This window comes from Scyliorhinus torazame, chromosome 17 (assembly GCF_047496885.1).
Source record: "Scyliorhinus torazame isolate Kashiwa2021f chromosome 17, sScyTor2.1, whole genome shotgun sequence".
NCBI classification, from domain to species: domain Eukaryota; kingdom Metazoa; phylum Chordata; class Chondrichthyes; order Carcharhiniformes; family Scyliorhinidae; genus Scyliorhinus; species Scyliorhinus torazame.
This window is the reverse complement of record NC_092723.1, coordinates 127,680,735-127,706,276: the sequence shown is the minus strand read 5'-3', so window position 1 is coordinate 127,706,276 and position 25,542 is coordinate 127,680,735. Positions and strand designations below refer to the sequence as shown.

General features: G+C 47.0%; 1 protein-coding gene across 2 annotated transcripts in view; it reads left to right on the top strand.

The window, feature by feature from the left end:
* The window catches only part of LOC140394130 (dual specificity mitogen-activated protein kinase kinase 3-like), a 166,828-nt gene that overhangs the window by 122,771 nt on the left and 18,515 nt on the right, over positions 1-25,542 (top strand). For both annotated transcript variants that reach the window (XM_072481006.1, XM_072481008.1), the window contains exons 5-8: positions 9,424-9,543; positions 16,501-16,617; positions 23,676-23,727; positions 24,897-25,024. In XM_072481006.1, coding sequence (XP_072337107.1) covers positions 9,424-9,543; positions 16,501-16,617; positions 23,676-23,727; positions 24,897-25,024 — 417 coding nt within the window. The remainder of the gene's footprint in view (positions 1-9,423; positions 9,544-16,500; positions 16,618-23,675; positions 23,728-24,896; positions 25,025-25,542) is intronic.

The following is a 25,542-nucleotide window of genomic DNA, read 5'->3' as shown; positions in this document are numbered from 1 at the left end:
GCGAGAAGCGGCGGCCCGGACCGGGCAGCGGGGAACGAAGCGGGGACTGTCCAACCGACCCCTCTCTGCAGTGGTAAAGGAGAGAAGGGAGGGGAGAAAAAAAAAAGGGAAGGGAGGGGAGGAAATAAATAAATGAGGGGGGGGGGGGAGGAAAAAAAAAGGGGGGAAAAATGCCAGAAAGGAGCCAAAGCAGAGGGAGAAGTGGCACCAAAAATCAGCGAGCAAAGCGGCAGAACGGAAGTCGCATCAAAAAGAGCTGGGCAGACAGGTGCAGTCTCCCCCGGGGCCAGGGGGGAGCTGGAACTGGAAGGCAGCCTTTGCCGATGCGCTGAGGGAACATCAGGTAAACAAGGCAGAGGCTAGGGCAGACATAGAGGCCGCAGGCCCTGGGCAGAGCAGAGGAGAAATTGGACGCCAAAGGGAAGAAACTGGAAGCCCAAGAGGCGTCCATCAAGGAGCTGGAGAAAGCAGCGACTGATGTGAGCGACCGGATCACGGCCCTGGAGAGGGAGGTGGCGAGACTGGGCACAACGCAGGGGAGCCTGAAGGGCAGGGTGGACGACCAGGAAAACCGCTCGAGGAGGCAAAATGTCAGGGTAGTGGGCTTACCAGAGGGAATCGAGGGTAGAAACCCCACGGCATATGTGGCCGAGATGCTGGGCAACTTAGTGGGGAAGAAAACCTTTCCCAGCCCACCAGAAATGGACAGAGCACACCGGTTGCTGCGCCCGAAGCCCAAAGCAAGGGAACACCCGAGATCAGTTATAGCTAAACTGCATCGGTACTAGCATAGGGAAACAATCCTATGCTGGGCCAGGAAAAACAGAACCTGCAAATGGGAAGGACATGCCATTCGAATTCGCGAGGACATTGGGGCAGACCTAGCCAGGAGACGGGCTGAGTTTAATAGAGCGAAAGCAGCTCTTCACAAGAGCAACGTGCGTTTTGGTATGCTGTACCCAGCGAAACTCTGGGTCACATGCCAAGAAAGAGAATACTTCTTTACAGCCCCTGCCAAAATAAACAAGTTCGTCGAGGAACATGGGCTGGAAAACCACCCGCGAAGGTAGAAATGAGGGGCCCCTGGCAGGGGGCAACAACGCGCCGACGAGGGGGGAGGGGAGGGGTGAGGCAACGCCAGCCCCCCCCCCCCCCCCCCCGTCCCCGCCACGGTGAGCGCACCCTGAACTAAGAACAGACCACTGCCCGAGGTACCACTTCAGGTGGGAGGCCAGGCCCCAGCACGAGGAAACGAGAGTAGCGGAGAAGGGAGAGCAAGCAAGAGGAGTGCAGGGTAGGATAGGGGAAGAGCGGGCAGAAAACTGTAGAGGCCGGCCAGGGGAAAAGCGAGACAGTAACTCCTGAGAAGGGGGGCCACCGTACTAGCGGGAAAGCCAGCGCCGGGGGCATGCAACAAAGCAGGGCCGCAGCGCGCCCCCAACAGGGGTGAAGGCGTCAGGCTGGAGGTGGGGGGGGGGACCACTCAACAGAGACGGGAGAGCAAACTGGGACAGGAACAGGGGAAAGAGGGACAAAGGAGGGGTACAAGGGAGAGGGGGGGACACAGGGAAGGAGAGACCGGGGAGGGGCAGCACAGGGAAGGAGGGACAAACCGGGCTAGAAAAGGAATTGGGCGACAAAGTGCCACAACCAAGGGCTGGAGACAAGGAATCGCTGCAAGCACCCACCCAGTACGGTCTCTGGGCGAAGGGAGACCCCAGAGTGCAGGGGACTACCCGCATGGCGGACGCACAGTGGGCGGCCATTTCAGGTGCCCCCGGGACAAAGGGAAACCCTGGAATGCAGGGACCCGACCGCATGGAGAGAGCAGTGACAGCGGCCATCCTGGATGGCCCTCTAACAAAGGGAAACCCCCGGAGGGCAGGGTCGCGTCCACCAGGTAAGTATGGTTAATCCCACAGGAGCGAGGGGGTAGAAGCCCCCCACCAGGATAGTCACCTGGAACGTAAGGGGACTCAATGGCCTAGTGAAGAGATCCAGAGTCCTCACCCACCTAAGAAATATGAGGGCCGACATAGTCTTCCTCCAAGAGACACACCTGAGAGAGCAGGACCGACCGGGTAAGAAAGGGCTGGGTGGGACAAACCTACCATTCCTGCTATGGGACAAGGGCCAGTGGGGTGGCAATACTGATCAGCAAGAGGACGATGTTTAGGGCGACAAAGACGGTTACGGACCCAGGGGGACAGTATGTCATGGTCAGCGGGGCCCTGGATGGGGCACCAGTAGTACTAGTTAACGTGTACGCACCCAACTGGGATGACACGAGCTTCATCAAGAAGACCATGGCAGAAATCCCTGACATAGCGACGCATCGACTAATCATGGGGGGGGGGGGGGGGGGGGGACTTCAACTGTGTACAGGACCCAAAGACAGACAGATCAAGCCCCAAAACAGGGAAAACCTCAAGCATGGCAAGGGAACTCGGACACTTTATGGAGCAGATGGGAGCGGCGGACCCCTGGAGGTTCGCCCACCCGGGGGAGAAGGAATTCTCCTTCTTCGCCCCAGTACACAACGTATACACGAGAATTGACTTTTGTGGTAGGGAAAACGGTGCTTCTGGGGCTAGACAAGGTGGAATACTCCCCAATTGTGATATCAGACCACGCTCCACACTACATGGACGTGAGGCTGGAGACGGGCAGGGCCCAACACCCCACATGGAGGTTGGACGCCGCCCTACTAGCGGACAAGGCCTTCAACGAAAGGTTATCACGGGCCATTGCAGAGTACACCGAGAACAACCAGAATGAGGAGGTCTCACCCTCCACGTTCTGGGAAACACTAAAGGCCATAAAGGGGAAATCATCGCTTTCAAAGTGCGAAGAGATATGGAGGAAAGGGTGGCGACCAGCAGCTGGTCGACTCCATACTGGAGGTAGACCGTAAATACTCTGAGGCCCCGACCGTAGAGCTCCTGGCGGAGAGGAAAGAGCTACAAAGGAACTTTGAGCTGCTCTCCACCAGGAAAGCAGTGCACCAACTCCGCCATGCATGTGGGACCCTATACGAACACGGAGACAAAGCCAGCTGCCTGTTGGCACACCAGCTGAGAAAGCAGGCAGCCACCAGAGAAATTGCACAAATCAGGGATACCAGAGGCACGCTAGAAACAGAACCAGAAAAGATCAACAAAACCTTCAAAGCCTTCTACCAAGGGCTGTACACCTCAGAGCCCCCAATGGGGGAGTCTGGGATGAAACGGTTCCTTGATGGACTGGACATTCCAGTCGTGGGGGAGGGCAAAAAAACGGGGCTTGGAAGCACCACTAGCACTGGGAGAGATCATGGACAGCATTAGCTCCATGCAGGCGGGGAAGGCGCCGGGACCCGACTGGTTCCCGGCAGACTTCTACAAAATATTTGCGACAGCACTGGCCCCGCACCTGCGTGAGATGTTCACAGACTCGCTAGCGAGGGGCACACTGCCGCCCACGCTAGCACAGGCCTCAATCTCGCTGATACCTAAGAAAGACAAAGACCCAACGGAATGTGGGTCATACAGACCCATCTCACTGCTGAATGCAGACGCCAAAATACTGGCCAAAATCCTAGCTAAAAGGTTAGAACACTGTGTACCTGAGGTGGTCGCAGAGGACCAGACGGGCTTTGTCAAAGGTAGACAGCTTACCTCGAACATCAGGCGCCTGCTGAATGTGATAATGACCCCATCCGGGGAGAGAACACCAGAAGTAATCGTCTCCCTAGATGCAGAAAAGGTCTTCGACAGAGTCGAATGGAAATACCTCATAGAGGTACTGGAGCGGTTCGGGCTTGGAACAGGGTTCACCTCCTGGGTAAAGCTCCTATACAACGCTCCCATGACGAGCGTACGGACCAACAATATCAACTCCCGATACTTCCAGCTGCACAGGGGCACTAGACAAGGATGCCCAACTTCCCCGCTGCTGTTCGCTCTAGCGATCGAACCACTCAGAGCAGCAAAAAGCTGGAGGGGGATCCGAAGGGGAGGCAGAGAGCACAGAGTCTCACTCTATGCAGATGACCTGCTCCTCTACATTTCGGATCCACAAAGCAGCATGGACGGAATCATCGTGCTCCTGAAAGAGTTTGGCGCCTTCTCGGGCTACAAACTCAACATGAGCAAAAGCGAGATATTCCCGGTACACCCACAAGTAGGTGGAGCAGCCCTAACAGGACTGCCGCTTAAACAAGCCCGAACAAATTCCGCTACTTGGGGATCCAAATAGCCCATGACTGGAAAGGGATCCACAAATGGAACCTCACCAGTCTGACAGAGGAAGTGAAAAAGGACCTGCAAAGATGGAACACACTCCCACTCTCCCTCGCAGGGTGAGTCCAGACGATCAAAATGAATGTGCTGCCCAGGTACCTCTTCCTATTCAGATCCATCCCGATCTACATCCCCAAGGCCTTTTTCAAAGCACTAGACAAACTAATCATGGTGTTCGTATGGTGGGGGGAGGCGGCGGCGACGGCCGAGCGAATAAGGGGATGGATCAAGGAGCCAGAAGCCGAGTGGGTGCATGCGGAAGAGGCCTCCTGCATGGGGACCTCCCTCCGGGCCCTCGCCACTGTGGCGCTCCCATCCCCATCCCCACTCAAAAAACACTCCATCAGCCCAGTGGTAATAGCCACCCTCCAGTCCTGGAACCAACTACGGCAACAATTTGGCCTGACCAGAATATCGGGTAAAGCTCCCATCTGCAACAACCATGGGTTCACCCCAGCGCTGACTGACACCACCTTCAAAAGGTGGGGCCAGGGCAGAAGGACACTGACAGTCAGGGACCTATACATGGACGGCAGGATCGCAACACTGGGCAAACTGAGAGAGAAATTCCAGCTAGCCAGGGGGAACGAGCGAAGGTACCTGCAACTAAAAAAACTTCCTACGAAAGGAGACTAGGACATACCCACAACAACCACGACAGACACTACTGGACGCAAGCATACTAGATAAAGGAAACTGTAGTGACATGTATGACCGACTGGTAGAAGGGGCCGACACCGTATTGGACGCAACTAGAATGAAGTGGGAGGAGGACCTGGGGATCGAAATAGGGTGGGGACTCTGGAGCGAAGAACTGCATAGGGTCAACTCCACCTCCACGTGTGCAAGTCTCAGCCTGACGCAACTAAAAGTGGTAAATAGAGCCCACTTAACAAGAACCCGTATGAGTAGGTTCTTCCCGGAGGTGGAGGACAGATGTGAGTGGTGCCAAGGAGGCTCAGCCAACCATGCCCACATGTTCTGGTCCTGCCCCAGACTTGTGGAGTACTGGACAGCCTTCTTCGAGGCAATGTCCAAGGTGGTGGGGGTGAGGGTGGAGCCATGCCCGAAAGTGGCTGTCTTCAGGGTTTCAGACCAGCCAGATCTATTCCTGGGGAGGAGGGCAGACGCCCTTGCCTTTGCCTCCCTGATCGCCCGCCGCAGAATCCTGTTCGACTGGCGGTCAGCAGCACCACCCAAAGCTGCAGACTGGCTGTCCAACCTCTCGGAATCTCTCCAAATGGAGAAAATCAAATTCGCCATCCAAGGGTCAGACGACGGCTACCACAGAACGTGGGAGCCATTCACCCAATTGTTCCGAGACCTGTTTGTGGCCAACAAACAAGCAGAAGAATAGGCAGGTAGCCAAGAAACAGGGGCGAGTAGCCAAAGCTTGAGAGGGAGAGATAGACTGGGAGAGGGGAGGGGGAGGGGTGTGGGGGAAGACAGCTAAATCTAAGAGGAGGAAAGGCGAGCAAGGAGGGGGGGAGGGGAGGTAGAGGGAAGAGACAGAACAATAGAGGAGAACCAGGGAGGGGGAGGGGGAGGCAGGGAAACGTTAACAAACTTAACGTCCACAGGAACAGAGAAAATGGGGAAGACGGGAGGGCTGCAGAAGCGGAAGTGCGCAGAAGCAGAATGAGACGACAACGGCAGCGAACTCCGTCTGGGAGAAGCAAGGGACGACAACACCACAAACAGATGCCTACTTATGTGTGTAAATAATTTTGCCAAGTGTACAGAGCTGCTGCTGTTGAGCGGGGGCATAATACCGTCCGATGGCTTCTCAGCGAAAATTAAAACGTCAGTAGCAGCAGCGACCCGTAGGGGAGTGGGGGTGAGTGCTCCGTTGGGAGGGTGTGTGGGGGAAGACTGAGGCGCGTGGGGTCACATCTAGTCAATTGCTATTGTATATAGGTTTGTATATAAGTCCACAGGTTTGTTTCGATGTCACTCGCTTTCGGAGCGCTGCTCCTTCCTCAGGTGAATGAAGAGGTCTGTTCCAGAAACACATATATAGACAGATTCAAAGATGCCAAACAATGCTTGGAATACGATCATTAGCAGGTGATTAAATCTTTACAGATCCAGAGATGGGGTAACCCCAGGTTAAAGAGGTGTGAATTGTATCAAGCCAGGACAGTTGGTAGGATTTCGCAGGCCAGCTGGTGGGGGATGAATGTAATGCGACATGAATCCCAGGTCCCGGTTGAGGCCGCACTCATGTGTGCGGAACTTGGCTATAAGTTTCTGCTCGGCGATTCTGCGTTGTCGCGCGTCCTGAAGGCCGCCTTGGAGAACGCTTACCCGGAAATCAGAGGCTGAATGCCCTTGACTGCTGAAGTGTTCCCCGACTGGAAGGGAACATTCCTGCCTGGTGATTGTTGCACTGTGTCCGTTCATTCGTTGTCGTAGCGTCTGCATGGTTTCGCCAATGTACCACGCTTCGGGACATCCTTTCCTGCAGCGTATGAGGTAGACAACGTTGGCCGAGTCGCACGAGCATGTACCGCGTACCTGGTGGGTGGTGTTCTCACGTGTAATAATGGTATCCATGTCGATGATCTGGCACGTCTTGCCAACCGTCCTGGCTTGATACAATTCACACCTCTTTAACCTGGGGTCACCCCATCTCTGGATCTGTAAAGATTTAATCACCTGCTAATGGTCGCATTCCAAGCATTGTTTGGCATCTTTGAATTTGTCTACATATATGTTTCTGGAACATACCTCTTCATTCACCTGAGGAAGGAGCAGCGCTCTGAAAGCTAGTGACATCGAAACAAACCTGTTGGACTTTAACCTGGTGTTGTAAGACTTCGTAAAGTGGCTATAGGTAGGGGTTAGTGCACTGCACTGATTCAATGCAATTGTTGCTTTTCTAATTCTCAAAAATTAGCTGATGTTGCACGAAATGTAGAAGGTATAATTAATTCTCTCTTTCTGTTCTCCATTTTACCGTACAGCCATTTAGCTCCATCATTGGTGGAAAAATGGAGGCTGGCAAATGCAGCTGGATTTGCTCCATCACACTGTCCAGTTAACTTCTGTCTCCTGATGTACTGCGTTTGCATAATGCTCAACAAGCTTTTCAGGTCCCAGACAGAGTATGATTCATTGTTGTTGATGATTGCTGGAACATTCAGTTGTAAGAATAATGGGTTGTTGTGGCCCTCATTAGTTTCTTGCCAGGATTGACTTGCCACCTTCACCATCCCCCTCCCCTGTCCCTTCCTTCTCTGGCACAACGGAGTCTTACTGAAAACAATAAATATTTGAATAAAAAATCTTTATTTCACAAGTAGGCTTACACTGCAATGAAGTTACTGTGAAAAGCCCCTACTCGCCACATTCCGGCACCTGTTCGGGTATACAGAGGGAGAATTCCGAATTCTCAGCTGGTACGGGAATTGAATCTGCGCTGCTGGCCTTGTTCTGCATCACAAACCAGCTGTCTAGCCCACTGAGCTAAACCAGCCTATTTACTTGCCCATATACAGCCAAATACTTGAGGAAATATCCACTTTTATTGGTCTAACTTGGAGAGGTACATAAAGCTGTTGGAGATTTTGCGGTGTGAGATATTATGTTTGACCATTTTCACACATTATTTGTGTTTTGTTTACACTAGAATTAGAAGTTCACTATCGAAAGTTAGCTTTCACCCTAATATGAAATAGGTACCTACCTCCTGTATCTCCGAATCTCTGCTGACACCCCTTAATAGAGGGGGGGGGGGGTTAACCCGGATTTATGATTTACCCCACCAGCATTTCAGGGATAACCCCAGCATTTTGGCCTCCAAACTCAATGGCATCAACTTCCCACCATGAGTTTTGAATACGGTAAGCCCACTGACTTGGTCTGGTTGCGAGTTGGCAGTAAGCTGAACCTTTTGTGCTGCTTCTATGTTTCTGAACTCTTATGACAGGAAACTTTTACAGACACTAAAGGAACACCTGTGTGCAGTTGTGGCCTGGATGACTGGCTGTTCTGTGCTGAAATTTCTTGGGAGTCGGGCACCAAACTATCTTCATGGTTTATTGTGCTTTCTCTGCATTCTGGGAAATACTCAAAACTGTCAAATGCTATTTGTTCAATTATGACACTCGAGGCCAAACGTGAGTTGCTCTTTATTGAGCATCACTGCTGTGACATTAAATCTGACCACCGTGTCAAGGCCTTCCAGCTTGCTTGAATCTGTAATTGCCCATTTGTAGATTGCAAACATGAGGTGATATATTGCCCATCATGTATAAATGTTGTGTCCCCTAGCGTCATCATACAATTTAACCATTCTTTGATGCGCAAATATTTTTCTCAACTGCAGCTTGCACCTTGCAGAGTCCAGCTGTAAGGATTTGTTGTTGTGAAAGGGCAAGGCCCTCACTGATTTGCCCATCTTCCTTGCATTTGTAGAGTATCTTTCATAATCTCTAATGCCTTGCGTCCAGTGAAGTATTTTTGAAATGTAGTCACTGTTGCAACAAAAGAAATACAGCAGCCAGTTTGCACTGAATTGGGTCCCATGAACAGCAATGTGATTGTGACCAGCTGATTGTTTTAGTGATGTTGTTTGGGCGATAAGTATTCACCAGGATATCAGGAAGAATGCCTCTGCTCTGCTTGAAAATTGTACCATGGAATACTTTGGCCTGGATTTTCCGAGTTCCAAAGAGTCATATTGGACTCAAAATTTAACTCTGTTTCTCACTCCACAGACGCTGCATTTTCCCAGCACTTTGTGGTGTTATCCTAAGTGTCTTCACCAATATTTATTCCTTAAACAACATCACCAAGATAATTTATCTGATCATTATCATATTACTGTTCATGGAAATTTGCTATCTGCAGAACGATATGTGAACAGTAACTACACTTCAGAAGTACTTAATTGGCTATGAGGGTGCTGGAGATCATGAAAGGTGCTGTGTTAATGCATGTCTTTTTCCTTGCGATGTCCACACATAACAAGGCCACTGGTCACTTCTCTAGCCCAGCAATGTTGTGGCCCCTTGTTCTCTAACTGCTACCTTGGCTAAGGTTAAGCTGCTCACCAATTGAAACATTTGTCCACTCAAGCCATCAGGGAAAGGCTTGGAATAAAAATTTTTAATGCATATTTTGTCATTTTGTATTTCAGCGAATCCGGGCAACTGTGAACAGCCAGGAACAGAAGAGATTGCTAATGGACCTCGATATCTCAATGAGAACTGTTGACTGTTTCTATACAGTTACATTCTATGGAGCTCTGTTTCGCGAGGTAGTGAGAAATGCTTAATGACAATTTTGAGAGGAGAAAGCATCTTTTAAAAGAAATTTCAACCGTATAGTTTGAAAATTGAGGTTTAGAATCTTATCATGGGTCAATCAAAGCATCATTACTCTCCCGTCACCTTTTAGGAGAAGGGAAATAGCTACAAATGAGTTTAGTTTGACTTTTGTGATTGATGTCTACTCTGTTGTGGAAATAGAGGGCAATCTTTGAATCAAAATAATATTTTGCTGCACATTTTATGATGAATGTATCAGGCAATCGGATATTTCATCGCTGATACTATCTTGGTACTTGCACGCCGCATATTGCTCACAATACTTTGTTGAACCTTCTCTAAACTCCAGGGTCAGGCCTTTACCTGTCTATTCTTTCATTACTGTTGCAAAAGCAACTTTAGCACAATACTATTCAAGTAATAATATGTCTGCTAATCCGTGCATCTTTTCCTGAGGGGATTTTGATTTTCAAAAGTTAAATCATATGGTGGCACAGTGGTTAGCACTGCTGCATCAGAGAGCCAGGGACTCGGTTCAATTCCGGTCTTGGGTGACTGTGTGGTGTTTGCACTTTCTCCCCATGTCTGCGTGGGTTCCTCCGGGTGCTCCGGTTTCCTTCCACAGTCCCAAAGATGTGCAGGTTAGGTGGATTGGCCATACTAAATTGCTCCTTAGTGTCCAGGTATGTGCGGGTTAAGTGGGGTTGCAGGGATAGGATGGCAGCCTGGTGAGGGTGCTCTTTCAGGGGGCTTGGTGCAGACTTGATGGACTGAATACGTTAATTTTAGTATAGATTTTGTTTCCAACTTTCCTTTGCATTTTAATATACGTAAATTGAGTCTAAAATTTCCTTTCTGTATTTTATTTAACTTTTTAAAGAAAATGTTTCTTAATCTTTCACCAGCTGTCCTAATTTTGCATTCTTTGGGTTAGTGTCCATTTTCCAGACACCTTAGGTATTTTCTTTTACCTTTTAAAGGCGCTATATAAATCCAAGTATGTTTGTTGTAACTTTCTGTATCAAAACAGTGATTAGAATCAACTGCAAAGCATTGGACATGTGAAGCTAAAAGTTTGAATGGAGGTAATAATAACAAGTTGTATTTATGTAGTGCCTCTAAAAAATCCCAAGGAGTCTCACTGGAGCATTGTAAAACAACATTTGACACTAAGCTACATAAGGGGACCTTAAGAGCAGGAAGAAAGAGGGAAGTTTTAGGGAGCACCTTAAAGAGAAGTGGAGCGATTTAGGAATGGAATTCCAGACTCTCGGGGGCCCAGGTATCCGAGGGCACAGTGACCAATCGTGGAGGAATTAAAATTGGGGTTGTTTAAGAGACCAGAATTTGAGGAATGCAGATATTTTTCATAGAATCCCCACAGTGCAGAAGGAAGCTATTCGGCCTATCGATCCTCTGAAAGAGCGCACCACGCAAGCACACTTCCCTGCCTATCCCAATAATCCCTTAATTTAACCTGCACATCCCTGGGGCAATTTAGCCTGCACATCCCTGGGGCAATTTAGCGTGGTCAATCAGCCTAACCTGCACACCTTTGGACTTTCTGAGGGATGTGGTGCTGGAAGAAGTTATATAGGGAAGGACAAAGGCCATGGTGGGAGGTGGGAGAATCTTAAAAGCAGGGTTGAGAATTTTGAAAATGAGGTATTTTTGCCTCTATTTAAAATAATGTTTGCTAACCCCACAAACTCTTGACAATCAATTTGAGGTGAAATTTTCCCCCTTTGTCTTTCTAAATACACTTTTGCGCTTGCATTAGGATTGGCTTCAAGATTACTTTCTTGATAATGAGTTAACAACTGGCCTAATGAGGATAAAGTGCTGTTTGATATTATCAACTGGCCCTTCTCACATCAATATGGTGTAGTTGGGCAATGAACGGGTGTGGCTTGGCTGCACAAAGCTGTATAACACTTGGCTAATTGTTTAGCGGATACTAGACCTACATAAATTGACACCAAGTAACCGGTTTATCTCTTCTGCAGCAACCTGTATTTGTTTTGATGAAATGTTCTACATGAACTTCTCATTAGCAGTACACAAGAGAATGATTCTATTTTTGAAACCATCTCTTAATATCTAAGATCATCTTCAGGCGCCACATAAAAATACTTTAGCAAAGTATTAATGTGGCTTTTACCTCCAGTGCCATATTAGTATCACAGAACGTGGTATCATAAATCGCACCAGGCCTTTCAGACCATCATGTCTCTGGCTCCTTAAATGCTATCCAATTAGTCCAACTGTTCCCGATCTTTTTCCAATTTTTATTTTGTGTATTTATCCAATTCCTTTCGGAAAGTTACTATTGAATCTACTCACCCAGCCCCCTGCTGCTATTGCTAATTTGTGTCCTGTGGTTACTGACCTTCTTGCCAGTAGAAACTATTTTTCCTCATTTACTCTAATAGAAGCCCTCCAGTATCTTCAAGAATAAACGATTTGCACTTATATGAGGGGCTTTTATAACTTCAGGATACCTCAAACTGCTTTACAGACAAAGAGGTACTTTTGAAGTGTGGTCACTGTTGTAACTTGAGAAACATGGCACTCCATTTGCACACAGCACGGCCCCACAAACAGCAGCATAACAATGGCCAGATAATCTGTTTAAAATGGTTTTGATTGAGGGATGAATATTGGTCAGGATATCGGGGACAACTCCCATGATCTTTTGAAATGGTGCTGTACGATCTTTCTCAACCCTCTTGAGGGCAAATGACTCGTCTGAAAGACCGCATCTCCAACAGTGCAGTCCTCCCTTCCTGCTGCACTAAAGTGTCAGCCTAGATTTTGTGTTTAGTCCCTAAATGATAATATAAGCACTAAATGCAAGGTAATGATGTTTGTTAACATTTTGAGTTTGGGTGACTCTTCAGAGAAGAGTCATATGGACTTGAAACGTTAACTCTGTTTCTCTGAGTGCTGAATTTGGTGCTTTTTGAGTGCGATAGTGAGAGTTTGGTGACCGAGGGAGTGCTGAATTTGGTGCTTTTTGAGTGCGATAGTGAGAGTTTGGTGACCGAGGGAGTTAGGTGAGGAGGGAGTAAGGTGCTCCTTTCATTTTGTTGACCGAGGGAGTTAGATTGTTGGATAATTGGAGCGCATTCTGGGGAAGGTGGGACCTGTACAAGCAGGACGGGTTGCATCTGAACCAGAGGGGCACCAATATCCTGGGAGGGAGGTTTGCTAGTACTCTTCGGGAGGGTTTAAACTAATTTGGCAGGGGAATGGGAACCGGATTTGTAGTCCAGCAACTAAGGTAGCCGATATTCAGGACGCCAAAGCGTGTAATGAGGCAGTGGGGAAGGGAACACTGACAAAGGAGAGTATTTGCAGGCACGGAGATGGGTTGAAGTGTGTATACTTCAACGCAAGAAGCATCAGGAATAAGGTGGGTGAACTTAAGGCATGGATCGGTACTTGGGACTTCGATGTGGTGGCCATCACGGAAACTTGGATAGAAGAGGGGCAGAAATGGTTGTTGGAGGTCCCTGGTTACAGATGTTTCAATAAGATTAGGGAGGGTGGTAAAAGAGGTGGGGGGGGTGGCATTATTAATTAGAGATAGTATAACAGCTGCAGAAAGGCAGTTCGAGGAGTATCACCCTATTGAGGTAGTATGGGTTGAAGTCAGAAATAGGAAAGGCGCAGTCACCTTGTTAGGAGTTTTCTATAGGCCCCCCAATAGTAGCAGAGATGTGGAGGAACAGATTGGGAAACAGATTTTGGAAAGGTGCAGAAGTCACAGGGTAGTAGTCATGGGTGACTTTAACTTCCCAAATATTGAGTGGAAACTCTTTAGATCAAATAGTTTGGATGGGGTGGTGTTTGTGCAGTGTGTCCAGGAAGCTTTTCTAACACAGTATGTAGATTGTCCGACCAGAGGAGGGGCAATATTGGATTTAGTACTTGGTAATGAACCAGGGCAAGTGATAGATTTGTTAGTGGGGGAGCATTTTGGAGATAGTGACCACAATTCTGTGACTTTCACTTTAGTAATGGAGAGGGATAGGTACGTGCAACAGGGCAAGGTTTACAATTGGGGGAAGGGTAAATACGATGTTGTCAGACAAGAATTGAAGTGCATAAGTTGGGAACATAGGCTGGCAGGGAAGGACACAAGTGAAATGTGGAACTTGTTCAAGGAACAGGTGCTACGTGTCCTTGATATGTATGTCCCTGTCAGGCAGGGAAGAGATGGTCGAGTGAGGGAACCATGGTTGACAAGAGAGGTTGAATGTCTTGTTAAGAGGAAAAAGGTGACTTATGTAAGGCTGAGGAAACAAGGTTCAGACAGGGCATTGGAGGGATACAAGATAGCCAGGAGGGAACTGAAGAAAGGGATTAGGAGAGCTAAGAGAGGGCATGAACAATCTTTGGCGGGTAGGATCAAGGAAAACCCCAAGGCCTTTTACACATATGTGAGAAATATGAGAATGACTAGAGCGAGGGTAGGTCCAATCAAGGACAGTAGCGGGAGATTGTGTATTGAGTCTGAAGAGATAGGAGAGGTCTTGAATGAGTACTTTTCTTCTGTATTTACAAATGAGAGGGGCGATATTGTTGGAGAGGACAGTGTGAAACAGATTGGTAAGCTCGAGGAAATACTTGTTAGGAAGGAAGATGTGTTGGGCATTTTGAAAAACTTGAGGATAGACAAGTCCCTCGGGCCTGACGGGATATATCCAAGGATTCTATGGGAAGCAAGAGATGAAATTGCAGAGCCGTTGGCAATGATCTTTTCGTCCTCACTGTCAACAGGGGTGGTACCAGGGGATTGGAGAGTGGCGAATGTCGTGCCCCTGTTCAAAAAAGGAACTAGGGATAACCCTGGGAATTACAGGCCAGTTAGTCTTACTTCGGTGGTAGGCAAAGTAATGGAAAGGGTACTGAAGGATAGGATTTCTGAGCATCTGGAAAGACACTGCTTGATTAGGGATAGTCAGCACGGATTTGTGAGGGGTAGGTCTTGCCTAACAAATCTTATTGAATTCTTTGAGGAGGTGACCAAGCATGTGGATGAAGGTAAAGCAGTGGATGTAGTGTACATGGATTTTAGTAAGGCATTTGATAAAGTTCCCCATGGTAGGCTTATGCAGAAAGTAAGGAGGCATGGGATAGTGGGAAATTTGGCCAGTTGGATAACAAACTGGCTAACCGATAGAAGTCAGAGAGTGGTGGTGGATGGCAAATATTCAGCCTGGATCCCAGTTACCAGTGGCGTACCGCAGGGATCAGTTCTGGGTCCTCTGCTGTTTGTGATTTTCATTAATGACTTGGATGAGGGAGTTGAAGGGTGGGTCAGTAAATTTGCAGACGATACAAAGATTGGTGGAGTTGTGGATAGTAAGGAGGGCTGTTGTCGGCTGCAAAGAGACATAGATAGGATGCAGAGCTGGGCTGAGAAGTGGCAGATGGAGTTTAACCCTGAAAAGTGTGAGGTTGTCCATTTTGGAAGGACAAATATGAATGCGGAATACAGGGTTAACGGTAGAGTTCTTGGCAATGTGGAGGAGCAGAGAGATCTTGGGGTCTATGTTCATACATCTTTGAAAGTTGCCACTCAAGTGGATAGAGCTGTGAAGAAGGCCTATGGTGTGCTCGCGTTCATTAACAGAGGGATTGAATTTAAGAGCCGTGAGGTGATGATGCAGCTGTACAAAACTTTGGTAAGGCCACATTTGGAGTACTGTGTACAGTTCTGGTCGCCTCATTTTAGGAAGGATGTGGAAGCTCTGGAAAAGGTGCAAAGAAGATTTACCAGGATGTTGCCTGGAATGGAGAGTAGGTCTTACGAGGAAAGGTTGAGGGTGCTAGGCCTTTTCTCATTAGAGCGGAGAAGGATGAGGGGCGACTTGATAGAGGTTTATAAGATGATCAGGGGAATAGATAGAGTAGACAGTCAGAGACTTTTTCCCCGGGTGGAACACACCATTACAAGGGGACATAAATTTAAGGTGAAAGGTGGAAGATATAGGAGGGATATCAGAGGTAGGTTCTTTACCCAGAGAGTAGTGGGGGCATGGAATGCACTGCCTGTGGAAGTAGTTGAGTCGGAAACATTAGGGACCTTCAAGCAGCTATTGGATAGGTACATGGATTACGGTAAAATGATATAGTGTAGATTTATTTGTTCTTAAGGGCAGCACGGTAGCATTGTGCATAGCACAATTGCTTCACAGCTCCATGGTCCCAGGTTCGATTCCGGATTGGGTCATTGTCTGTGCGGAGTCTGCACGTCCTCCCCGTGTCTGCGTGGGTTTCCTCCGGGTGCTCCGGTTTCCTCCCACAGTCCAAAGATGTGCGGGTTAGGTGAATTGGCCAATGATAAATTGCCCTTAATGTCCAAATTGCCCTTGGTGTTGGGTGGAGGTGTTGAGTTTGGGTAGGGTGCTCTTTCCAAGAGCCGGTGCAGACTCAAAGGGCCGAATGGCCTCCTTCTGCACTGTAAATTCAATGATAATCTATGATTAATGTAGGACAAAGGTTCGGCACAACATCGTGGGCCGAAGGGCCTGTTCTGTGCTGTATTTCCTATGTTCTATGTTCTCTCCACAGATGTTGTCAGACCTGCTGAGTTTTTCCAGCATTTTCTGTCCCTATTTCAAAATCCAGCATCTGTAGTATTTTGATGTTATTAAAAATATTGGCATCTTGTGCACTTGAATTAGATTATAAATTCCTCCAAATTATTGAAGGTAGTAGAAGCTAAGCTCAGCTTCTTTTTCCTCCGTGTCTCTACCATAGAAACAAGCTGGACTCTGAGGCAAAGGATTGTCATGCATTTGGAGATTAATAAACCTTTTGAAACCTAGTGGCTGTTTATTCAGTATAATAGACAAAGTAAATGGAAATGTAAAAATCTAAGTTGTTTATGTTGCTTTTAGTGTTAATTTTTTGGGTGATCATATTCTGTATTTCAGGGTGATGTGTGGATATGTATGGAACTACTGGACACCTCACTGGATAAATTTTACAAAAAAGTAATTGAGAAAGGGAAAATATTCCCAGAGGACATTTTGGGGAAAATAGCTGTGTCTGTAAGTATTTGGCATTCTGATGGATTCCAGTTAATTAACCTTTTGAGTGTAGAGGTCCACGTTAGTGGCTCTTTGGTAGGCTGAGATAATACTGTTTAGCAAAATGTTCAATGCATTTTACTCCAATTACTAAACTTATCTATTCTATTTTAAAACAGTTAAATAAATACATTTGTGGATCCTACACGTGTAAATCAATAAGTGCCTTTCGGGTTTGCATTGCATGGCTCCCTGTGACACCCGAGTTCCACAATGAATAAAGATCAGTGTATGGCGAACAGTTCTGCTTTTCCTTGCATCTCCTAAAGCTATTTTTGGCAATGAATTTTGTGTCAATCAAAGTGTTCGGGAATAGAACACTCAGTTCCATTTATTTTTAAGGTGGCTAGCCAGGCATCTAAGAACAATGAAGACTCATTGGCATGTTTAACAGTTTCCAACCCAAATTACAGGCAATATTTGTTTTCCCAGTGCAAGAAAATTTCAGATGAGGAAGGGACTTTTCATTTTAGTTTTGAACCTATGGGACCCGATAACCTGGAACTGGGAAGAGAGCCACAGGAAGAGAAGATTTGCAGACTGTTTACCTGCATGGGTTTTTCCATAGATCCTGCTGAATTTTTAAAAAAAAATCATTTTATTGCCATTTCCCATATTTATAAGCAGTTGCATCACATTTTTCTTGCCACGCTAATTTCCTTTATTATACAGAGTGGTTTAGTTTGTTCTTCGTTTAACTGACCCTATGTGCATTTCGTTGCCCTCTGGATTGATCTATGGTTCCTCCCCCTTCCCCGTTGTGTGTTTCCCCCCCCCCCCCCCCCCCCCCCAAGCTTCTGCTGTGCTTTTATTTTATTTTCTGGACAGAGTGGAAAGAAAAAAAGGGGGGAGTACCCCCCCCCCCAATAAAATTCTTATTAGATTACTCCTCGTTGCTGGCCTCGAACAGGTTTTGGAACAGCCTGACAAACTGCCCCCCAAGTATCCAGGAAGCCTTCCCTCGGGTGGCGTACTTAATCTTCTCCGGTCTGCAGCTATGGGTGATGCAGCCGAGCAGGATTCTCCGGCGTGCGATTAGGGAAGCGAAAGCAGGGGCTTTGGCCCCCTTCCCCATGTGTAACTCTGGCTGCTCCGATACCCTGAAGATTGCCACTATTGGGCATGGCTTCACCCTCACCCCCACAACCCTGGACATTGCCTTGGAGAAGGCTGCCCAGAACCCAGCAAATTTGGGACAAGCCCAGAACAGTGTGGGTGTGGTTGGCCGGGCCCCTCTGGCACTGCTCATATTTGTCCTCCACCTCCGGGAAGAACCTGCTCATTCGGCTGCTGGTCAGGTGCGCTCTGTGCACCACTTTTAGCTGCAATAGGCTTAGCCTTGCGCAGGAGGAGGTGGAGTTCACCCTGCTCAGTGCTTCGCTCCAGAGTCTCCATCCTACCTCTGTCCCCAGTTCGTCCTCCCATTTTTGTCTGGTCTCGTCCAGTGGAGTCCGGGCTCTGTCTGTATATTTTCCCACGTAGCCCCCCTTTTTGTTGCTTGTGCCTATCAGGTCATCTAGTAGTGTGGTTTCTGGGGCCCTGGGGTACCCTACTGTCTCTTTGCGGAGGAAGTGTTTTGTTTGGAAGTGTCTCATTTCCTGTCCTTTTGCTAGCCTCCACTTCCTCGTCAGTTCGTCTAGTGTCACCAGTCTGTGCCCTACGTGGAAGTCCCCGACCGTCAATGTGCCCCCGCCCCGCCTCCATCTTTTGAAGGTGGTATCCAGCATGGTTGGGGGGAATCTGTGATTGCCGCATATGGGAGCCATGGAGGAAATTTTGGCTATCCCGAAATGTTGTCTCAGCTGGGTCCATGTTCTCAGCGTTGTGTATCTTGTTGAGGAGGATGAGAGTGCTGCTGTGGCCAGGGCCCAGAGGGTCGTTCCTTTACAGGATGCCTCCTCCATTTGTACCCAATCTGTGTCTGGTTCTTGTACCCATCCCCTCACTCTTTCTGCCGTTGCTGCCCAGTGGTAGTATTGTAGGTTTGGTAAGGCCAAGCCCCCTTTGATTTTCCTTCTTTGCAGTGTCTGTTTGGGAATTCTCGGGTTCTTACCCCCCCCCACACAAACGCCATCATTAGACTGTCTACGTTTTGGAAAAAGGCCTTGGGGATGAAGATCGGAATGGATCTAAACAGGAAGAGGAATCTTGGCAGTACGTTCATCTTGATCATCTCCCGTCGGGGAGAGTGGGAGTGAGCCCCACCTATGAAGGTCGCTTCTTCCTCCACCAGGCTGGTCAGGTTCCACTTGTGGATCTGTGTCCAGTCTCTGGCTATCTGGATCCCCAGGTAGCGGAATCTGTTCTGGGCTGTTTTGAACAGGAGCCCCTCCAGCTCTCTCCCTCCCCGTTTGGATTCACTGGGAATGTCTCGCTTTTGCCCAGGTTATGTTTATAGCCCGAGAAGGTTCCAAACTATTTCAGTATTTGTAGTTTTGCCTTCAGTTCCTCCTGTGGCTTCGAGACATAGAGGAGCAGGTCATCTGCACAGAGTGAGACTCTGTGCTCTCTGTCTCCTCTCCGGATTCCCTTCCAGCTTTTCGCGTCTCCTGAGAGGCGAGCTGCGGCCCTCCTTTCTTCCTACCCTCCTGTGTTGGCTGTCCTCGCTAGCACGGTCCCCCTCCCAGTACTTGCCCTGCTCTGGTCCTGTTTTACCTTCCTTTTGCTAGCCCTTGTCTCGCTCTCCTGTCCGCCTTTCTCACCCTCGTTTACCTTGCTCTGCCCCCCCCCATTGCATTGAGAGATGGAACGAGTCAGCACAGTCTCGAGCAGTACACCAAACATGTGTGTACAGTTCGTGATCTTATTGTCTCCGTTTGCGGTCTGTCTCCGCTCTTTGTTACGATTCTCCCTTTCTTTTCCATCCCCGTCGCTTTCATGATGGCCGTTGCGGCTGTCCCTCACCCAGTTTGTTCGCTCTAACGAACTCCTCCGCTGCCGCTGGGGTGTTAAAAAACAGCTCCTTCTCCTCAAATGTTACTTCGAGTTTGGCCGGGAATAGCATCCCAAATTTCACATTACTTTTGTAGAGTGCTGATTTGGCCTTGTTGAATTCAGCCCTTCTTTTGGCCAGGTCCGCCCCAATGTCCTGGTACACCCTTATGATCTTCGCCTTCCCACATGCTCGATTTCGCCTGCCGGGTCCACTTTATCATTTTTTCCCTGTCTTGGAACCTTTGCAGCTTCACGATAATTGCTCTGGGCTGCTCCCCGGCTTTGGGCCTGGGTCGGAGAGACCCGTGCGCCCTGTCGATTTCTGGGGGGTTTGGAAACTTCTCCCTTTCCACTAGCTTGCCCAGCATTTGGGTGACGTAGCCTGTTGGATCTCTGCCCTCCATCCCCTCTGGCAGACCCACTATTTTAACATTCTGCAGTCTGGACCTATTTTCCTGGTCTTCCACTTTCCCTCTTAGGCTCCCCTGGGTCGTTACCAGCCTTTTCACCTCGGTTTCCTGAGTTACCATCCTGTCGCTCTGGTCCGAGGCGCCCCCCTCCAACTCCTGAATTGTTTTCTCCTGCACCTCCACCTTCCTTTCCAGGCCGTTGATGGTTCGCTGCATTTTGTCCGTTGTCTCCGCCAGCATCTCCTTCATCTTTGTGTGGAGCCCCATCCTGAGTGTCTCTCTAATGGCATTTATCTCCGTTTTTATCTCCTCCTTTATGGAGTTTATCTCTGTTTTCAGCACGCTTCTCCATTCCTCCCCCTGTGCGGGGCGGGGGGATGGTCGCCGCGTCCTGTTCCTGCTCCGCTGCTCGGCTCGCCAGCTTTTCCGCTTCCTGATTCGCCTGAACCCCCGCCTCGCCCCGTGGGGTCGTCTGCCTGCGCGGCCGCAGCTCCTGTTTTTTTCCTTCACCTTCGCTGCTGCTCCTTGCATCTCACCATCCCCCCCGATTTATTATTTGCAGGCATATTCCTGTTATGTGCCTTTCTCTTTTTTCCCCTGGGTTTTGGTACGATAGAGATTTTTTTTGCTTCCAAAGAAAAAACTCCCAAGGGTTTTTTCTCAATTTAAAAATGATTTTTTTTTTTTTTTTCTTTCGTGAGTCTTCATTTGAATTTTTTTTTTAATTTACAGGAGAGGGGGGGGAAAAAAAAGTTGCATAAAATGTTTTATTTATTTTTTGTCTTATCCCCTCCATGCTCCGACTTTCAGGCAGTTTCTTAGTCCGATCCCCACTCCTCCTCCACATGCAGCTGCTCCGCTGACCAGGACCAGTCTCTCCTCTTCTTTTTCTCTTCAGTCCCGTGGAACGGATTTCGCAGGGTTTTAATTCTTTTTAAAAACCCGCCGGGAAAACCCCCGAAAAATGCCGCATTTGTGGATCTGTGGGAGCCTTTTTGCTGCAGCCGCTCTGTTCGCGAACCATGGGCCGAATTTCCAACATTTACTTCTGTAAAAGCCAGTCTTGCATCGTGTTAATAAGACTGAGTTTGATTTCCTCTGCTATTTCTGGCACCCATTCAGTGTAATTCCTGTTTTGGGTGATTTAGCCGCTGTTGTTGAACCGTTGCCGGTGCTTTCTACTTTGACATGAAAAACAATCCTGCTGAATTTAATGGCAGGATCTGTTTTAACTCCTCTCTGCACGTTTCCCAGGCTGGCTGTCTGTTGAACAGGAAAGCAACTGGAGAGTGGACAAGTCTGGCATTACCGAAAGGGTGAGTGATTGATCACTGCCCTGGAATGATCAGCCTTCTGTGGATGTATGACACAGTTTCACGTCTCACTAAAGAAGTCCTAGAATTACTGGTCAGCATTCACTAGATTGGTCCCTCGGAGGATGGGACTGTCCATTGAGGACAGATTGAGCAGACTTAGCCTACATTCCCTGAAATTTAGCAGAATGAGATGGTCTGAAACACAGACCATTCTTAAAGGCCTTGACAAGCTAGATGCGGAGAACATGTTTCCCTGTCGAACATGGGGTCACACCATCATCAGAATTAGGGTGGACCATTTAGGACTGAGATGAAGGGGCAGCATGGTGGTGCAGTGGTTAGCATTGCTGCCTCACGGGGCCGAAGTCTCAGGTTCGATTCCAGCTCTGGGTCACTATCCGTGTGGAGTTTGCACATTCTCCCCGAGTTTGCGAGGATTTCACCCCCACAACCCAAAGATGTGCAGGGTAGGTGGATTGGCCAAGTTAAATTGTCCCTTAATTTAGGGAAAATGAATTGCTTAAAAAAGAAAGGACTGAGATGAAGAGAAGCTTCTTCACTCGCAAGGGCTGTGAATCTCTGGAAAGCTGTGGATGCTTACTCATCGAGTATATTCAAAACAGCAGTAAATACATTTTTTAGGTATTAATGGAAATGGGGATAGTGCCAGATTGTACAGTTAAGGTTGAAAATCAAGCAGGTTCCTGTTGAATGGCAGAGTGAGCTTGATGGAACAGCTCCTCTTTGTCATGTTCTCATGTGCTTTCAGTCTTTAGCACCACGTTCTAACCAACTAAACTAACCAACCCAGTAATTACATAGCATGCAATTGTTAGACTTTGCTCATTTCTTGCCCAACCAAATCATTCTGTTTTCTTGGATCCTTTCTGGTAAATCCTGTCTAAAACAAAGTCAGTTCAAATTAATTTATGAGCTATTAGATAATATCTAGACCCAGCATGGTTCAGAACAAAGTGCTCCCAGGTTACACCTGAGAGTTTCAACATCATGTAGCCTGGATGTGCAAGACTGCTGGGAATTGCTCCCACGTTTAGAGGTCGAATGCTAGCATGGCAGCCAGGTTATATATTTGGTTGTTGTGTTTTTGTGTGGTTGAACATCTTGAGAGACGGGTTCCTCAGCTCACTATTTACTTGAGGCAAAATTGTGAATGCGCATACAAAGGACTGAATTTGCATATACCGGAGTTCAGCATATGTAAGACCTCTCGACACACTATAACAGTGTCTTGTGTCTGTGCCACATACCATTTTGGAACTGCAGAGTAATGCCATACATGAAACTGCATTTGAAAGTACACCTGTCAGTGCCTGAGTTTGTCTGAATTTTGAGAATGTAAATAGAATGTTGGTTATTTTCCTCCTGCAAAATTCATAGAATATGCATCATTTCACATACATCATGCAGGTTAATAGGTTATCAAACGCATTAGTGTCCCCATCCTGGAAAACAGCAAGCAGGTCTCTTCAGGGTAAATTTTGACTTTGTGTGATCGTGTTAAATAGGTTGTGGGAATCGGCAGCCTGTTTTGCATTTATTCCAATGACTTTAATGGAATGAAAAATAAGTAGACCATCTCCTATCATCTGTTTTACACTATTGCACTATCAAAATTTTCTGTTGTTTACCTACCTTCTTTATTCCTTCTATTTAATGCTGTAAAATCCCACCGTATTGACCTCCCCTTTGCAATGGGTGTTTAAGTGTATATTTGGTGCATTTAACAATTGGGGTGAGTCAGTATTGTTTGGCCCATTGGTGCAGATAACTAGATGCATATTTTAAGGCACCTACTGATATCACAAAAATAAGGTGAAAGACTGTTTTCCTTCTCCCATGCATAAGGAAAAGTCACTGCCGATTCATAATTCTCTCCTCAATTGCTGACAAAAGACATGAAAATGTACGTCCTAAATTCGTCATTGCAATGACGTACGTTTTCTCAGGTTGTGACAAAAGAATACTGCCATGTCACTTGCTTGTGGTGAAAATGCAGCATACTTGTAATTATCCTTTTGATAACAAAAGATGTGCCTCTTAATACATAAGGATGTGTTTAAGCGATTGAAGGGGAGAAATTGCAAACGATGGAGACTGTAAATGAATCAGAATGTGCTGGAAACATAAAACAGATCCATCAGCACTTCAAAAGAGTAACAATGGGTCAACATTTGAAAGAAATCCTTTGTCAAACCATTTCAGTTTTATTCAACAATTGTTCTTTGCTTTTACACCAATGTGCCCTGTTTAGGAAAGCTGCGTAGTATTGACAGCAGTATTGCAGTATGTATAGAAAGTCAGTAAAGGTTTTCTTTTGTGTTTTTTTTTTCTATTGCAGATTGTAAAGGCATTAGAACACCTGCATAGCAAGCTGTCTGTGATTCACAGAGGTGAGTGCTACCATTTCAGACAGAACAGACCAATGAATCGTGTCTTGCTCAAGTTAATTGAGAGTGAAAATGTTCACTGCAGTAGGTGGCAGCAAGGTGCTTTTGCAGCATCATTTGATTGTATTGTTAATTTGGAGGGTATTTTTTGTAAAAGGCTTGGAACTAAACCTGCACTGTTTATTACAGTTATTCTCCTTTCTTTCATTTGGTGTGCTGGAACCACAAATTAAATGCTTTCAGGGCTGCCCTCCAGCTGATTAGAGTTCTGTTGAGGAGGTCTACATTGACTATCTGAGCTATTCACGTGTGTAGGATCTGGTCTAAACTTAGCATCTCCCTCTTGACAGCTCGTGTTACCACAGCAAAGAAGCAACAACATATTACCAAGCTAAAAATGATATTATTTACTCATTTCCTGGAGACATTTAGCTAAAAATGATATTATTTACCCGTTTCCTGGAGACATTTGGGGAAAGAGAGATAATGAACACTTTTGGACATAAAGGACAAATAAATCCAAATATCCCTTAATATCCTCACCATTTAATTTTAATTTTAGAATTGAAAATGGCTTCAGTTTTCAAAACCAATGTTTAATTTTGTAGCAAGCAATCCGAACAGGGTGCAAAAGCTCGGCACCTTTTAATTCTGGCTTTGTAGTAGGTAGAACCAATAGTAAAGAATGGAAATTGGCACTCTAAATAGACGGACTATCGGTGCAGGCTTGGAGGGCCGAGGGGCCAGTTCCTGTGCTGTATTGTTTTATGTTGTTTTGACTGGCTGATTATCAAACAAAATGCAAGAAATGTATGGAATTGCATTGCCTGTAATATTTCCTTTTGAATAAACAAATTTCCTTCGTGGAATGTGTTTTCTCACATTTTAGGTGAAATATTGTGCTCTGGTACAGTGTCATTTAATACTCTTGAAAGTGGACCTCCTGTCCTCTGTCATCTGGAGTGTGCCTTTACCTGCGTGTATGTAGGTAAATAGTAGCCAGGTGACAACATGTTCTCATTAATTTAAAAGTTCCGCAAAGTCCCACACTTTATGAAATTTCAGTCTTATTATTTATTCAACATTAATTTATTCCTATTTCTTGCCCCCTCTTCGCAAGAATGCATAATAATTATTTGTAACTGATATTTAACGCTGGTTATCCTTTACAGATGTGAAACCGTCAAATGTTCTTATTAACAAAGAGGGTCATGTGAAAATGTGCGACTTTGGTATTAGTGGATATCTGGTGGACTCGGTTGCCAAAACGATGGATGCAGGTTGCAAACCGTACATGGCTGTGAGTGTAAACTTAGAATTATGTCTCTCTTGTCCTCAATATTTATATCAACCGAGAGCACTGTGCTTCTTGGTGAATATTTGTACCCATTAATGTGCTGGATGTAGTGGGGGGAGGGGGAGTGCGGGGGGGAGAACGACGACAACAGCGGACAGTGCCTTTCAAGACCTCACAATGCCCCAAAACACTTTACAATCAATAATGTGTTTTTTTGTGTATTGTCACTATTATAATGTACACAATACAGCAACCAGATGACACTAGATGAGGTGCAACAAACACCAGTGTGATAATGACCAGATAGTCTGTTGTAGAGATGTTGATTGAGGGATAAATATTGACCAGGACACCAGCAGGAATTCCCCTGTTCTTCAAAAGAGTGCTGTGGGGTATTTTACATCCATCTGAAAAGATAGTCGGGGCCTCCGTTTAATCTGAAAATTATCTGAAAAACAGCAACCCAGTTCCTCTGTACTAGGAGGGTGAACAGCCAATGGTCCTGGTGCACATTGGTACAA